The sequence below is a fragment of the Cephus cinctus genome, unplaced genomic scaffold (assembly GCF_000341935.2).
Source record: "Cephus cinctus unplaced genomic scaffold, Ccin1 Ccin1_scaffold1847, whole genome shotgun sequence".
NCBI classification, from domain to species: Eukaryota; Metazoa; Arthropoda; class Insecta; order Hymenoptera; family Cephidae; genus Cephus; species Cephus cinctus.
In genome coordinates, this window is record NW_014334027.1 from 379078 (window position 1) to 396691 (window position 17614).

Consider the following 17614-nt stretch of genomic DNA (forward strand, 5'->3'; position numbering starts at 1 on the left):
TTCATATTTAATACAATATTTATTAATAATTAATTAACCGTACTTTAACATTTCACATTATTGTAGAGCTTCATCTTCATTGCATACAATCTCTCAAGGTCACAGCCCTATCACGTGCTGACGACAGATGAGATTGAAGTCCTTAAATAACTCGTAGATACGTAGTTTGTTCGTTCTCTCGCGCAGAACGTTCCTGGCGAATATTTCCTTCTGCGCTTCGGCGACCATCGGCGCGCTTCTGTCGGCAAGAGCAAGACGAAGCCATTGGGCAGTCCACTCCACGCATGTTTTGTTTAACGCCCATAAGACCTGGGCGTGAGGTTCTAAATTACTGCTAGAAACTTCTCCTCCTGTAACATTAACAATACGATATGTAGCGTGTTGACTGTACTTTGTTATTGTTCAGAACTGGCAGGTTATTTAGGATGGTTCTTACCTACACACCGTAAAATCACACAGATTAGCTCCTGACCTATTGGGTGTATAAAAGTCTGAAGATGTGGATTCTGCATGATTGCATGACTAAGGAAACTTCCAGCTGCCTTGGTAGTTCCTGCTTCAGGTAGAAGAAGACAGGCCATGCCTATGCATCAAAATTTATTAATTCAGTAAGATATAAGCTCTTTGCCTAAGAAAAAATGATGGGACTTACCACAGCGTAGCATCTCAGATATTTGATCTGGTATCTGTAGTAACATCCTGGAATTCTTCTTACAGATTTGAGCAAGTAGACTCATGTAGGCTTCTAGGAGATCAGACAAGTCTGAGAGATTACCACCGACTGATCTACAAGCTGACACGCCGTTCAGAGTGAGTCCACTTAATTCTTCGAATATTGGTTTAACGATATTATCTGTGTCTTTGCCGAAGAGTAATACTAGCTGTCGCAGGAGATTCAGGGCGGCAGGATGTGGCTGAGTCTTGTAAGAAGTTACTAGGATTGGAAGTAATGGTCTTGCATCGATTTCCGGATGTGAAAGGGATGACAGTGAACGTTGTGTACAAACGTGCATTGCTTCTAGCGTTGCGTCATCTCTACTCCATTCTGGATGTGACACGATTTTAGTAAACAATGGTAACAGCCCTTCCAGGACCACTTTACCCACAGAACCCTCCAGGGTCGAGAAGAGCATCGTAGTCATTTTGAGCTGATTGACAACTGCTACACGAGCATAAGATACAGGTTGTTGTAAGAGTTCGTGAAGCTTCATGATACAAGGACCCAGAGTGGCGTCTAAGTGGCACAATTGGAGTTCAGTCGATTCCAAAGAGTTCAGCAATTTACCCGCTGCATACATCAATCGCAAACCTTCCCCGCCACCAGGTGAAACCGTATGCAGAGCTTGTTCAATTATATCCAGCATAGACGGAACAAAAGGTGACATATGAGGACCGCATTCTCCAGCTATATCTTTCAGTGCCATACTGGCTGGAAGTGCTGTAATTGAGCCATGTTGTAAGCCTAATGCTAATAGACGTAGAGCACCTGCTAGCCAGGGTTCAGGATGATCTCCAAACCATTCTGCATAAGCACCTAGTGCAGAACAGGCACCTGCTAATACCTAAATGTATTAAATATGTTAGTAGCACTTTATTTAAATTAATTTAAGGACATTTTAACTTTTTGGTCTTATACATACCTCATCCGGATACTGACTGTAAGGAATATGTGATAAGATTAAATTCATCAGAGCGGCCACGTATTGAGTCTCCTCCGTCGAGACATTGTCAGCCAGTGCTTTGAAGGCGTGTAAGGTAGACTCTACGTCAGTCCATTTTTGTAACTCATTATGAGGTTGACTCAACCGCTGTCCGAGTAACACCAGTAAATCGCTTCCCAGTACGTTGTAGCAGTACGCTAGGGTATCAGCGGCGTCTTGTCTATAGCATCGAAGTAGTTCACGATCATCGGCATCGCCGGCTTCACTAGGAGATGGAGGTAATGATGCTTTGCGGAGTAAAGCCTGTGCCAACCGGGCGTAGATTGGCTTCAGCGCGTGAGACGCTTGGATATCCTGAGGATAATCCAAGGTCCCGAGGTCATCTTGTAACGCGTACCAGAATCCAAACGGAATGCAACTAGTTTTTTCGTCTATGGGATATCGTCCTTCTTGTTCAGAACACTCCAAGAGAAGTTCGATAAATCGCTCTGATGTCCACCTTTGTCCTTCGTCGGCATCCTTTGTTAGAGCTAGTAGGAAAGCACGACTGTGGACGTCTCCCAATGCTGTCAGGATTTCCGCAAAGTATCCTCCTGAGGTTTCGTGCGCTGTGAACACTAGTCCCCGGGACCACTCCCAAAAAAGTTGAGGCCTTTTGTGAAGCTCTGTATGGGTCACCATTGCTATTACGCATTCTTGTACAACTTCCCAGGTTCTGATACTATCTTCGTCTGGCTCTTCTCTGAGAAAACAGAAGGTAAACCATGAACATTTTCACAGATGGTACTTATGTTTTAATTGATTTAGGATATTACTGTACCTGCTAGGTACAAAACGAGATGCAGCGGTTAATAACTGTGGATAGATGCGTCCAGTCGTTTCTAGAGGTAACTGACCCATTTTCAGCCAGGCCATAGCGCATTCCAATGCTAAGATGTACAGTGTATTGCTGCTATCAGCGGAGAACGACTGGTCGCATGACGAGAAAACCTGTTGAAGAAGGCAGGTGATCTTGCTCCAACTGCCCATTAACCCATCTCGTAGCTTTATTCTTCTGGCTCCTTGTCTTCTTTGAAACTAATCATGATATTTTTAAAAAATGCTATAAATTCTATTATGTAAGATGCAAATTACCTCTCCCGGAAGAGTTGAAAGAACACGTAACAGTAAATCCAATGTAAAAGGACTGTCATATGGTAAAATTTCAGCTAGCTCATCGACTAAGTTTTTATCCTCATCTTCGTCCACCACTGCATGACTATTTGCAAGAAACGCTGCTAACTGAAAAGGAGACTATATGTCAAGAGTGTCTTTCAATTATGTCAATATTCTTTAATATTACTTAATAAATTACATTTTCAATCCAGAGTTCGTGGCTCTTCCTGCATTCAAGATTTTCCTCCACTCGGACAACTGTCGATCAGCAACAACCTTTAAAACGTTTGTATAATTTTACAATGAATGTATTTCGAGTAGAGAAAAATATTAAAGTAAGGAAGATCCATGAAAGAAAGATTTATAAAAGCACTCTGCACTCATGATTAATATACTGATCAATTTAAATTGAATAACAATTAGCAAGTAGAGTAAGAAATAATACTAATTCAACTTTACGATAGCATAAAAATTACCGCTTGACAAAGTCTTGAAAGGACAAGTTTTGGTGTGTGTGGTTGTTTCAAGCAGTTTAGAAGCCGTTGTCTCAGAGCCGAGTATTCACTCGTTGGAATTTCATTCCATTGCTTTGATATCTTAGAATGTAACGTTGTGGCTCCGAAGAACTGTGCTTCACAGCTCTGTAAGTTCAGAGTAATGATACTGTTGTTAATATTTTTTAGAATCATGGGAAAGATAAAATATCCATTTCCTATACCTTAGAAGACTCTAATAATTCCCAGACGAAAGTCCAAGCTTCTCTTGATGCTTGTACCTGTAGAAGCCAGGAGTGAGCTTCGTGAGATCCTGTAGAGTAAAACTTCTTGACAGCATCTTCGACAGTCGCTGCATAATCCATTCCAAATTCTTTCTCGTGGCGTTTTTAATGTTTAATAACAGATATAATTTCTCAACCAAACATTCGGTAACTTCACAAACAACTAGGTTCTACTTGCACTTGTCATATGTTCACATTCACTCCGATTCAGTGATTTTATAAACATTAAATTGCCCGTCATCATATTTTAACTCCGAACTTATAATATTCCAATTTAAATATTCCTACAAGATACGATCACTCGAAGTAACCTAACATTGCCTGCATTCTTATTCGGCACGAATGCGTCGAGTGCATACATAACAATGCACCGGTCAAATAAGAAGAAATGGAACCATAATGATCTGCGCAATTTGACTTATTACGTCACTGGATCCTGTCACACGAATTTCCAACTATTTCGCAATCTCGTTATAAAAGGAACTTTAACGAATAACCGAACATGTGTATTACTTCAACAAACGGAGCATCAAGGTGGGTTTAAAAATTTCACTTGTCTAAATCAGCCAGTCGAAAAAGCTTTTAAACATTTACAGCTTTGTCGCAATAGTTTTACTAATTGGAAACTTCAATAACTCGACTTGTCAATGGTCAAAATCATTTCTCATAAAATAATTGACCAATTAAGAGTCTGTTATTTTATTCGTAATTCCTCTGACAAAGCTGTGAAGACGCCTTTAATCAATGAAAACCTCATCATGTTTACTCATATCTATTTACATAATTTTCAAAATAAAAAATAACACAAAACTATTTTAATTATAAATATAAATATTATCATCTAATTAGAAATTTTTTCCTTTCCGTTCTAAGCTGTACAATATTACAATTAAAAACTTTACAATACTCAGCTTATTTCTGACATTCTAAAATATTTGTATATATCTTATAAAGCAAATAAATAATAGTACAGTACTAAATAACAAAATAATTTCAAAGTTCTTGAAATCGTTACTACAGATAACAGGTTTCGTCTTCCTTGAACCCTTCCCCTTTTAAACATTCAGGTGTTATGTATATAGAAGCATATAAAGAAATTTTAAAATAAAAAATGTAAATGACTAACATTTAAACAAACCCTAAAAATGTACACCGTATCTCAAAAAAGAAATGCATCTTCAAAAAAATCTTTGCAAATCTAGATAATTCAACATGTAATACGAAAAAAAGCAAACAGGATGTGCAATCTACCTGAATCCAAAGATACCTTTAAAAAGTAAAGTGGCGCTCTCTGTCAGTTAACGACGGTGAAGAACTCAACAATTTACGCTATCGATATAGTAGTCTCTCCATGTTCTCATGTTTGTCAGTAAGTAGTAGTAGACGCTGCAAGAGCAGCTGAGGTGCGAGAACGTCGTTGTCCGGTTTTGTTCCAAAGAATCCTTCGAAAATTTCACGTACCACGCGTGTTTTTGTGCTCAATTGAAGGATAATCGACAGCCTTGTGATAATCAAACATTCAGCGTAATGTGACTGATACCAAACGGCCTTGACGGGGCGGTGAGTAACCTTTTTGAATGGCATCTTCCTATCTAGTATGTATACCTGCTATATATTTTCCTGCATGGAATACACACGCTTCCTGTGGGTACTATAGCAGCGGTTTCCCACGGGAAAAATGACTTACTAATTAAAACGACATAGTCCGACAACAAACCCTCAGTAAAGTATCTGTTAGGTTTCTTTAATTATCTCTTTGAAGAATGTGATACAAGAAAAGGTTTTCCTCCGGTAGATATCTCTCTCTTCATTGAACTAATTGGATATAGTAGAGAAAGGAAATCTTATTCAGATTTGATCCAATTGTCTCGTTTAACTTAGAATAGATTCTCCATAAGTTTCGTTAATCCTTTTTTTTTCTTACTCGATTTTTATTATTGTTCTGAATTCTTGAATAACGATCATTTAGAAATTGTCGAGATATCAAAATAATACTACCGATTGCAATGTAATTGTTTTATACGGATATTAAAAGAGTCTGATGAGCTTGAGAACAGAATTTTTGGGTATGAACTTCCATGTTTTAGTCTTTATCGTATTTCGCTCACGCACCAGGAACGCCTACGTGTTTATGAAATTCCAGAGAGCCGAAGATACAAGAACGAAGACAGTATAATTAAAATATTTCTAACGAAATTCCGTAAAACGATAACCCATAGTTATCTCACTTCGAAATATATAAAATTAATATTCTAAGCATTCTATATCTCTTGAAATAAATTGTCCAGCACCCATTAAAAATTTGCTAATAAATCCCTCGTTTATTAGAAATCTTCGTTAATTTAGAAATACTAAAGTTTTATCGCAAGTCATTGCCCTCGAAGAAATGCACCGCCAGGCAGTTTGGTTAGCGGGAATAGCCGTGTGGTTTTTCATTAGAAAAATTCAGATACGGCACGAGGGCTGACGCGTCCCTTAGTCGAGCCGGCGAATCGATATTTGGACGCAAGGCGTCCCGACGGCCGGCGTCGAAGCTGCGATACATGAGTCACTCACCCTTCTGGAGATGCGTTCGCCTCCAATTATCGGGCAGCACTCACCCTTATTTTTGCAGATTTACTAACCGCACTGTTACGAACCAGCATCCCTAATACACAAAATTCGAATTGCATGGACGGACGAGGATAAATATTATAACTTATTATATTTGTACATAATATATCTTCGTAAGGAATTATGGAAACAATATAAACGTCTTTCATGTATATAGTAATCGGTATTTTGTGAGGATAGGGCTAATTAAGATATAACTGATTTTCAAATTCCCGGCTTTACTCAGTCGCGGGCCTAAAGCATTAATTTACTGCCCTTTAAGACGCCGAGCGTGAAATATACGCACCACGAATCTTGAAAACCCGTTTTCAAACTCAAGGGGAACACAGGGGGCTCCATAAAATCGTGCATTCTTGCGTGAAAACTTTATCCAACGCGCGCATCTCACTTGTCCGGTTGCACTGCTTAGTCCCGTTTCCATGATGGACGTTACCTCATAAAAAAATACAGTATTACTAGTGACTTTCGAAATTCTTACAACTTATCTATATATATAGATAATATGATTATAAATATATCCAATATGATTATACATATATAGTCATATATACATATATAGTCGGTCAACGAGTTGAACGTATTTTTTAAACGATTTGTAGACAATGTGATTCTCAGCAAATGACACATGACTTTTTATATAATCACGTAATTGTATGGTAAAATATGAAAAAAAATATTTCAGTGCAAAACGATGTATCTTGTTGAAGACTTCATTGTTTTCGATCTGTCAAAAAATCCTATTGAACCCGTCGAACGACTATATATTTAATATACAAATTATTCATAAAAGAGGTATTAAAAAGTAAGACTTGATATGGACGGAGTATATACATATAGATATAAGAGTGTAACGTTTTATGATAGCAAGATTACTTAGGTGAAAGAAACTGACTCATTGGTATAGCCAAATTTCATTGAGCCAGGCATGTTAATCTGTAATCAAGCGAAACACGAAGGTTTCTGTCTAGACGTAGAGTAACTCTACGGCCCTGACAGTTACGGCCGTGAACCTCGCAAAGAGAATCATCGACTTCTTCTATTGTAATAGTAACGAGAGTCTCACGCAGTGGCTGTCTCATGCGTGCTTGTATGCATGGGAAAAACGCGAGAGCACGAGAGAGAGAGTGAATAACGCTTCGGGTTGCGTGGTAGCATAAAAGAATGAAGGAAATAAAAAAGAGGTTAGCTAGGAAAAGACGAGAATTTGAAAAAGATATAAGCCGTAGTAAAGGCCGCTTCTATCGAGTCTTCTAAGATAATTGGTAGAACCGGATTCCATACAAGTTAAACCTCCTCCTTTCGTAATTAATAGTCTCGGAGGCGGTGGGCGCTCTGGGACAGGTACCATCCCCTTCTTCATTTCCAACACGATAGCGGACCTGCCGAAAATAATACCTTTTACGTTGAGGCACGAAGCCTTATAAAATCCTCCTCATCCGAATATCGAAGCCGAACGAAAAGCGCCTTGCGAAACTGCCGAACCTGTTCGTGAAAACGATGCTTGGTATCCCTTGTTTGTAACAAGATGCTCTTATTGGTCGTTCCTTTTGTAACGTGGTTAGCGATTGGTCGAAGCTTCTGCGTATCAGGGAATGAAGACTGGAAGGCGGAGGACTGAGTTAGAGTTGTAACGGCTGTGTTAATTCTATTTAGATATACGTGATGAGTGTAAGGGTAGATAGGATACGTGGGGATAAAGCTAATACGGAGAATGATAGCGATATCCGTTTAAAGAGAATTAGAGTATCACGTGGAAGACCTTGTGATGTTTTGTGAAATTAATTAAAGGCTGATATTTTTTGGGAGAGATTTTATAACGAAATATAAATGAGATTGAGGATGCTGTAATCAGGTTAATTGAAAATAATCTTTTCTCTGATTCTTTCAGGTAAAACAAAATGCCCGTATTATCCGTTACGTAGAGGATGGAAACCGGTCCGGAATGGAGCAGCGTCCGCGTATAATATGAGGAGGCAGAGCACGTCGTGACATGGCAAGGACAATATGGATTGTTCTGTGCCTGTTGGGCCTTTGGAAAATCGCCGAGGGTTATCTGGCGGTATTATCTTCGAACTTACCAACAGGAACCATCGTCTTTGAGGCAGGTGTTCCTCAGCTTGGTGGTAGACGAAAGTACGAGGCATCCAGCGACAGAACAGCTTGGTTCGCTAGGAAATTACTTAAGGTGCATCCTCATAGTGGCCGGGTTACCCTTGCCAGGAGTTTAAACTGCGATGGACTTCAGTATCCTAGGCTCTTCACGTTTTACATAGACTCGACCAGCTCCAGGCTTGGTCGACCCACTATAGACTATTACAGCCTACCTCTCAGGGTACTGATAACGGGATGTGGAGGAGAGAATCAGGATCTTGCAGCCACCAGGGGATGGATGGCCGAGACCCTGGCTTCCTACGCTATGCCTAGTACTGATAGGTTCACTGAGATCTGTCTTAGAACTTCGCAACTGGTTGCGGCCCTCCGAGATTTCCTGCCTTACACTGCCCTGAAAGAATGCGAGACTCGATGGGGAGGCGTAGCTGATCCAAGATTCTTAGTGGAAGGTGCTGGTGGTGACCTGGTATCAGCAGCCGAACAATGCCTTGTGGATCCTTTGTGGAAGATTTCAGTTTCTGTGATGCTTAGATGTGGATCGCCCCACCTGGCAGATGCTGAACATAGACTTAAAATTGTGTTTCACCATCAACAGTTGGATGACACTGATCTGGGAAGAAGAGTCAGGAGAGAACTGAGGAATCAGTCACCATTCTTTGAACAAGCGTTGTACGTGGGCGCTGTTGAGGAAGAGAAGGAACCTGGTGTACCTGTGACTATGGTCAGGGCGAGAGATCCTGAGGGAGGTACAGTTAGGTATTCCATGAGCTCCCTCTTGGATGCACGCTCTCAGATTCTCTTTCATCTGGATCCCACGACTGGGAGAGTTGTGACCCAAGCTAAGCTAGATCGTGAGAATGTGGACGTACATTACTTCCGGGTCCTGGCTGTGGACGATTCCTTTCCACCGAGGACTGGAACAACCACCTTGCAGGTTAATGTTTTAGACATAAATGATCATGCTCCCGGATTCGAATGGCCGGAATACGAAGCATCGGTCAGAGAAGGCGTACCTGTCGGATCGACCGTCATCGCTGTCAAAGCTACGGATCAGGACGTGGGTAGAAACGCAGAAGTAGAATATGCAATAGTCTCTACTACAGGAGGTGGCACTACGTCCCTTACTGAAGATTCAGCGACCTTCAGGATAGATCCAAGATCTGGAGTAGTCTCAACGAGGATGTCTCTAGACAGAGAGAAGACTGAAGTATATACTATTATTTTGCAAGCCTCTGACCTTGCAACTCCTCCGTCGGCACGGAAGACCGCCTCGACTACCCTGGTAGTACGTGTCCTGGATGATAACGACAACTATCCCCAATTCTCCGAACGGACCTACTCCGTTGTCGTACCTGAAGACTTAGACTATACGAAAAATCCTGTTGTAGGGCATATCCGAGCTACAGATGCAGATGCTGGGTCAAATGCTGCAGTGCGTTACGCCATAATTGGTGGAAATACACAGAACACCTTCTCCATAGACACTCTCAGTGGTGATGTGACTCTAGTCAAACCCCTAGACTATGAATCAGCTCACAGTTATCGCATAGTAATTCGAGCTCAGGATGGCGGCTTACCAGCTAGATCAAATACTACTCAACTCCTGGTGCACGTTAAAGACGTCAATGACAATGATCCCAGATTCTACACCAGCCTGTTTCAGGAAGCTGTGTCTGAAGGCGTACCCATTGGCTTCTCAGTACTCAGAGTCCAAGCCTATGATGCCGATGAAGGACTAAATGCCCAGATAAAATATTCCATCGGTGCCAGAGATTTCTCAGGCGCCTCCACAGAACATTTTCCCGTTGCTGTCAATACAGAAACTGGATGGATTTATACCACAAAACAATTGGACCGTGAACAGTGTGCTAAATATCAATTTACAACAATAGCTAGTGATTCCGGTGATCCACCCAGATCTGCAAGTGCTACAGTTATCCTCACAGTAACCGATATCAATGATAACGATCCTTACTTTGATCCCAAGGATTACGAAACAGTTGTTCCTGAAGACGTAGCTCCAGGTACTCCAGTAGCGTCCGTTACAGCAACAGATCCGGACGAAGATGCGAGGATACACTATGATATCACTGCTGGAAATACTAGGGGAAGATTTTCCATAACTTCTCAAAACGGAAGAGGACTGATTACCGTGGCGCAGCCGTTAGATTATAAACAAGAAAAAAGATTTGTCCTGACTGTTACCGCTTCTGACTCTGGAGGTCGGACTGATACTGCGCTAGTCTACGTTAATGTGTCTGATGCTAATAATTTTGCTCCTGTCTTTGAAAACGCACCTTACTCCGTTTCCGTTTTTGAGGATGCTCCTGTAGGAACTACTGTCTTAGTAGTGAGTGCTACGGATTCTGACGTAGGACAAAATGCTCAGATCACCTACAGTCTAGGCAATGATAGTGGAGAACAGGAAGCTTCGGAATTTACTATCAACCCTCAAACTGGCGCCATCACCACGACCAAAACCCTAGATCGAGAGCAGGTCTCTGGATATTTATTAACTGTTACTGCACGGGATGGTGGAGTGCCGTCATTATCAGATACAACGGATGTAGAGATATCTGTAACGGATGTCAATGATAATGCACCTATATTTGAAGCCCTCCAATATCAAGGTTCAGTCCTAGAAGATGTTCTTGTTGGCACCAGCGTCCTTAGGGTCGCAGCTTCCGACTCGGATATGGGTTTAAATGGCAAGGTTAGGTATACTCTAGAAGACGACGGCGATGGAGCTTTCGTAATTGATCCTACCACAGGTATTGTCAGAACTGCAAAAACTTTAGATAGAGAATCTGTAGCCAGGTACGTCCTGAAGGCTGTAGCTGTTGACACGGGATCTCCATGTTTGTCGTCTGTGGTACCTATTACTATTAAAATTGAAGATATTAATGATTCTCCACCTGCCTTCGAAAATGACAAGATCACTATGTACATTGCTGAGAACTCTCCAGTTGGTTCTACCGTTGGAGAAATTTATGCTCATGATCCTGACGAAGGACCAAACGCCGAGGTACAATATTCTATCATTGGTGGCGAGGATGCTAATAGTTTTGCTTTGAATACAAGGCCAGGAGCAGATCGGGCTGAATTAATCACCCTGGAGGAATTGGATTATGAATCTCCGAAGAAGAGGTTTGAGATCTTCGTACGAGCTGCATCGCCACCCTTGAGATCCGATGCCCTGGTTCAGGTTATGGTTACTGATATCAACGACAATGCTCCGGTTCTCAAGAACTTCCAAATCATCTTTAACAACTTCAAGGATTTCTTTCCTAGTGGACCAATTGGGAAAATTCCAGCTGTCGATGCGGATGTCACTGATAAACTGGTCTACAGTATCCTGGCAGGAAACAATGCTAATCTTATTGCACTGAATAAGACTTCCGGGGAAATCTGTCTGTCTCCGCAATTGAATACAAACGTTCCCAGAGTGGCTACCATGGAAGTGTCTGTAACAGATGGTGTAAATGAGGCCAAGGCCACCATGACCTTATCAGTGAGATTAATTACTGATAAGATGCTCTTCAATTCCATCACGGTAAGACTGGATGATATGACTGTGGAAGCATTCCTAAGTCCGCTTCTTGGTTACTTCCTGGATGGTTTGGCAGCTATTATACCGTGCCCAAGAGAGAATATCTTTCTCTTCAGCGTTCAAGAAGATACCGATGTTAGTGGAAAGATTCTCAACGTCAGTTTTTCGGCAAGAAAAGTCGAACCAGGCGGAACGGATGAATTCTACACACCACAATTCCTACAAGAAAGAGTCTATTTGAATCGAGGTATCCTGGCACGACTTGCTACGGTGACTGTACTCCCTTTCGATGATAATTTATGTGTGCGTGAGCCCTGCCTAAATTTTGAGGAATGTGTTACTGTCCTAAAGTTTGGTAATGCCTCTGGATTTGCAAGCAGCGATACAGTACTGTTCAGACCAATATACCCAGTAACAACATTCTCATGTAAATGCGCTAAAGGATTTACAGGAAGTCGAGAAGCATATCTCTGTGACACCGAGGTCAATCTTTGTTACTCTAATCCTTGTAAGAATGGCGGCACCTGTCAAAGAAGAGAAGGCGGTTACACATGCACCTGCAGTCTCGGCTTTACAGGTGATAGTTGTGAAATATCTATGGACAAGGATACCTGTATTCCTGGACTATGCAAAGGCGGATCTCAATGCCTTACCAAGACTACTGGTGGCTTCATTTGTGAAGCTTGTCCTGTGACGGCTTCGGAAAACGTCACTCCACTCTGTGAGTTAAGATCACGAAGCTTCGGACCGGCCACCTTCCTTACATTTCCATCCTTGAAGCAGAGACACAGACTTCACTTGAGGCTGAGATTTGCTACTGAATCAACTGATGGACTTTTACTTTACAATGGAAGATACAACGAGAAACATGACTTTGTAGCTTTGGAAATAATTGACTCACGAGTTCAGTTTAGCTTCTCTTTAGGGGATGAAGTTACCAGAGCCTTAGCTAGTATTCCAGGGGGAGTGTCTGATGGCGAGTGGCATGAAGTTCAAGTATCTTATATCAACAAAACCGTCACCATATCTCTGGATGATTGCGACATAGCCCTGGCACTGGCGTATGAAGAGAAACTTGGTAAGAAATGGGCCTGTGCAAGTAAAAGTGAACAAATATTGGAACCACGTTGTAGTGCAGTAACAGAAACATGTCATCGTTTTCTGGATTTAACGGGGCCACTTCAATTAGGTGGTCTACCAGCTATACCATCAAGTTTTCAAATTAGAAACAAGGACTTTGTTGGCTGCATAAGTGATCTCTACATAGATCATAAATTCGTAGATTTGAATTCCTTTGTCGCTGACAATGGTACCACAGTTGGTTGTCCTGAGAAGAGATCATTCTGTGAGTCTATGCCTTGTAAACATAATGGAATATGTCGTGAAATGTGGTCTAGATACGTTTGTGAATGCGAAGAGGGCTTTGCAGGACCTCAATGCATCGAAGAAATTGAGAAGCCATGGCATTTCCAAGGAAATGGTTTACTCAGTTTTAATCCTCTGCTAAAATCTATACAACTACCCTGGGTAACTGCTCTCAGTCTAAGAACACGAGAGAGGAATACGTTTGTTATGAGTATCCAGATTGGTCAAAATAGCTCAGCCATGTTGGATATTAGAGATGGTAAACTACATACAACTTTTGACGGTACAGATATTATTCAGACTTGGACCGACATCGCCGATGGAGAGTGGCATAGGGTAGAAATTATCTGGCAAAGTGGACATGTTTTTTTGGATATGGATTATCGTAACAGACCAATAACTAGGCCATCACCAGCTAAACTGCAAAGATCATTTGTCGGTAGAATCCTGGTAGGAGGTCTTGATCAGGCTGGAATCACAGATCAACCGTTTTTCAATGGATGCATTCAAGACATACGGATTGGTACTAATCAAAGTACCCTTCAGCAACCTACTGTTCAAGAGAATGTTGCATCCGGATGCACCTCTGATGGAGAATGCACTATTGACTGTCCTGATACTTCAACTTGCATAGCAAAATGGGAATCAAGTGAATGTGTGTGCTCAGCTGGTCGAGTTGGTCACAACTGTGAACCCGTCTGCGAACTCAATCCTTGCAGCGATGAAGGTACTTGTATTGAGGATGCTGAATCTCATAAAGGATACAAGTGTGATTGTAACTCTGAAGAGTATTCTGGAGAGTATTGCGAAATAAAAGCTGACCAACCTTGTCCAGCTACATGGTGGGGATCCCCTGTCTGTGGTCCGTGTCACTGTGATGAGTCTAGAGGTTACAACCCAGCATGCAACAAGACAACTGGTGAATGTTATTGCAAAGAAAATCACTATCAGCCTCCAGGTCAGAAAGAGTGTATCCCTTGTGAATGTTATATGACTGGAAGCTACGGTCCTAGATGTGATATCGAAACTGGGCAGTGCAGATGTAGAGCTGGTGTCATTGGAAGATCATGCACTGCTTGTCCTAATTCTTATGCTGAAGTTACTCTTCGAGGATGTGAGGTTGTGTATGATGGGTGTCCAAGATCTTATTCTGAAGGACTTTGGTGGCCAAGGACCAAATTCGGAATGACAGCTATTGAAGATTGTCCTGGGAATGCTGAAGGTCAAGCCTCCAGGTCTTGTGATGATAAACTAGGTGGTTGGCAACCTCCGGATCTCTTCAACTGTACATCTGAAGCTTTTGTCGAACCCAGACACCAGTTGGCTGCTTTGGAAACAGATGACTTGTCTCTGAACACTTACGTAGCTGTGAAAATGGCTACAGAATTGCACAAAGCGACTAATATTACCAAGTCTATGTATGGTGCTGATGTACTCGTAGCTGAATGTTTACTTGTTGCTCTACTTCAATACGAGGAGAGTCTAGCTGGTCTGAATTTAACTCATAGTCAAGACAAGGACTATGTTTCGCACCTGGTTGGCATAACTGGTGCTGTACTCAGTAAGAAGCACTTACAAAATTGGGAAAGGATTGAAACTCTAACTGGAGACGGTCCCGATAAAATTTTAGATGTGATGGCCACTTACCTGAAGACACTAACTGCTTCGCAGCATGATACATACACCAGTCCCTTCGAAGTTGTAGATCCAAATATTAGTAAGTCCTTCAATATAAGCTCAATACTCTAAGATTCATCTAGAGTTTCGCTAATAATTATATTATTTTATTTATAGTACTGGGTCTAGATATTGTAACATCAGAAAGTCTCTTTGGATATGAGCTAGTTGAATACAAGGAAGATCTCTCACTCTCTACTGCTAGACCATCTGAGGCAGATAAAAAAGTTATTCTGCCTGACACATCAACCTTCTTAAGTTCTCCAGCTCATCTAGGACCGTCGATCAGTTTTCCAAAATATAACAATTATATGCCAGATACAAACAGATTCGATAAATATTCAAAAATTCAAGTGCCATTAAATCTTCTGGGAATCAAACCTCCAGCAAATGATGAATTAAATGTGAAAAACAGTTTGAACAATCGTAAGGCTGTTTTGAGTTATGTGCAATATAAAGAACTCGGATCATTGCTACCCAAAAGGTATAAATAACGCTCTAAATAAGTTTTGATTATTCTACTTTTCTTGAACCTTTGTAATCCCAAATTCTATTGTAGATACGACGATTCCGTAGCAATGAGATGGGGCGTCGAAATAGCTGTAGGTTCACCCGTTGTAACGGTGTCCGTCCTAGTGCCATCAGAAAACGGTTATGAATCCTTAACAGGAATTCCTCTACAATCTCCTGTTCAGATAAGATTATGGCTCAGCGAAAATGATAGTTTCAAGACAAGAACCAATCCACAGTGCGTACATTGGAGCACTGCCAGAGGGTAAATGATTAATGAGTGTTAATTTTTCTTTCAATTAATTGTAATTAATATAATTCTTACTAAAATATACATATCCTATTTAATAGAATTGGCGAGTGGAGTCGATTGGGCTGCACAACAGAAATAGATGACACAACTTTAACTCCAGATTCGATAGTAAATTGTTCCTGTCTACAGTTGGCAACATTTGCCGTCCTAACCGATGTCCTGGACCTTGAATACGTGCCAGAGCCATCCCTTCTGGAAGACGTGACGAGTTACAGTGCATTCGTACTTGCCTTACCGCTATTACTCTCAGCACTACTTATACTGGCTTTGATTCGTGGTGGCTGTACAAATTCCAACAGCATCCACAAAAATCTTGTGCTTTGCGTCTTCGTCGCAGAATTACTATATCTGATTGCATTAAAGGCCAGGAATCCACTAGTATCAAATGAGTTTCCATGCAAGCTTACAGCCATAGGACTTCACTACGCTTGGTTAAGTACTTTTGCCTGGACCCTCGTGGATTCTGTGCATTTGTACAGGATGCTCACTGAGATGAGAGATGTTAATCACGGTCAAATGAGATTCTACTATACCATGGGATATGGAATTCCAGCAATTATCGTAGGACTGACCGTTGGCGTTAGAGCTGATCAATATGGAAACTTTTACTTGTAAGTGATTAAATATTCGTTTATTTATAGTCTCAAATATGTTTTTTTAATTCACACTGTTTTCCCTTACAGTTGCTGGCTTTCCATTTATGAGCCTGTAGTCTGGTCTCTAATAGGACCAGTATGCGCAGCAGTTTTAATAAATCTATGCATCCTGATAATGTCCGTCCGTGCAGCATTCACACTAAAGGAACATATTATGGGTTTTGGTAATTTAAGGACGCTTTTATGGTTGTCTGTGGCATCCTTACCACTACTGGGCACAACCTGGTCTCTAGCTGTTCTAAATGCATCAGAGAATTCGCCAATGCTGTCGTACCTATTGAGCATAGCTGTCCTGATGCACGCCGCATTCAGTCTAATTGGCTATTGTTTCATTAATGGTCGCGTCCGGAGGAATTTGTACATGAGTCTATTAAGATGCGTGGGTAAAAAGACGCCTCTATTAGAAGGAAGCATGGCGAACGGTAGTAGCAGTCAGAATGTCAATGGCCACTCGGTAAGCTTAAACGTCATTAGCATCGAATTGATTTACTTTAGAATTCACTGTTGCATTATGCAAACATTCAATCTTCTATTTATTTTCGTAGCGTTCGGCATTAGCATACTCATCGGCGTACAGCGGCGCTGAATCCTCGTGCAGACGTGTACACGTAGGTGTATCGACCAGCAGCACCACTTCCAGGAGTACCAATAAAACTGGTTCCAGTCCATACCGTAGCGATGCTCATCTTAGACACACGTCAACCTCCACCAGTAATTATAATAGTGACAGGGATCCGTATATGTCATCCAGGAGTCGTCATTCTACCTTACACGCGAGACAGGGTATAAAGTCACTTATTCTCATGGAAAGCAACTTACCAATATGGCTTTTAACTCTTTTTATTTATTTTTTTTTTTTTTAATACAGATGTTAACGTTCAACGCGAACAACGTAGGGATTCAGAATCAGACTCTGATGGTTCTCAAGCGGATGGCGGTGGAAGGAGCTTAGACCTTGCCAGTTCTCATAGTTCCGACGATGAGGACGTTACCTCCAGGTCTCATAAGAATATGGGCGTCTCCACGCAGCAACCTGTGACCCACAGTTATTTGCCAAACATACACAGCAACCCCGCTGAACACTTGAATATACTTTGCTCAAATTCGGAACTGTTTCCGAATATAAAACCGATATATGCACCCAGATGGAGCTCGCAATTACCGGAAGCGTATTTACCATCCAACGGTGAGTCTCTAGTTTTATTATATAATATATTTATATAT

At 41.3% G+C, this 17614-nt stretch overlaps 2 protein-coding genes across 8 annotated transcripts in view; one reads left to right on the forward strand and one right to left on the reverse strand.

Annotated features, from left to right (window-relative positions):
• LOC107273814 (importin-13) lies at positions 1-4329 on the reverse strand. Of its 2 annotated transcripts, none has more exons than XM_025091157.1 (8): positions 3535-4329; positions 3293-3457; positions 2796-2954; positions 2482-2738; positions 1641-2403; positions 653-1562; positions 437-583; positions 1-350 (listed from the first exon to the last, which is right to left on the reverse strand). In XM_025091157.1, the coding sequence occupies exons 1-8, from the start codon at positions 3673-3675 to the stop codon at positions 100-102; spliced, it is 2793 nt and encodes a 930-aa protein (XP_024946925.1). In that variant the 5' UTR covers positions 3676-4329; the 3' UTR covers positions 1-99. The 2 variants fall into 2 exon arrangements, with proteins under 2 accessions (XP_024946925.1, XP_015607837.1); XM_015752351.2 differs by having other exon boundaries at positions 2796-2942; positions 3535-4324.
• The window catches only part of LOC107273809 (protocadherin-like wing polarity protein stan), a 15461-nt gene continuing 1866 nt past the window's right edge, over positions 4020-17614 (forward strand). For 3 of the 6 annotated variants that reach the window (XR_003061649.1, XM_025091150.1, XM_025091148.1), the window contains exons 1-7: positions 8198-14951; positions 15029-15395; positions 15471-15686; positions 15773-16345; positions 16418-16844; positions 16936-17173; positions 17259-17576. Coding sequence is in view for 5 of the 6 variants with exons in the window: in XM_025091150.1 (XP_024946918.1) it covers positions 8198-14951; positions 15029-15395; positions 15471-15686; positions 15773-16345; positions 16418-16844; positions 16936-17173; positions 17259-17576 (8893 nt within the window). In the remaining variant the exon portion in view is untranslated. Of the gene's footprint in view, positions 4129-4867; positions 5155-8095; positions 14952-15028; positions 15396-15470; positions 15687-15772; positions 16346-16417; positions 16845-16935; positions 17174-17258; positions 17577-17614 lie in introns of those variants that run through there. The other 3 variants (XM_025091151.1, XM_015752334.2, XM_015752335.2) reach the window with 2 other exon arrangements.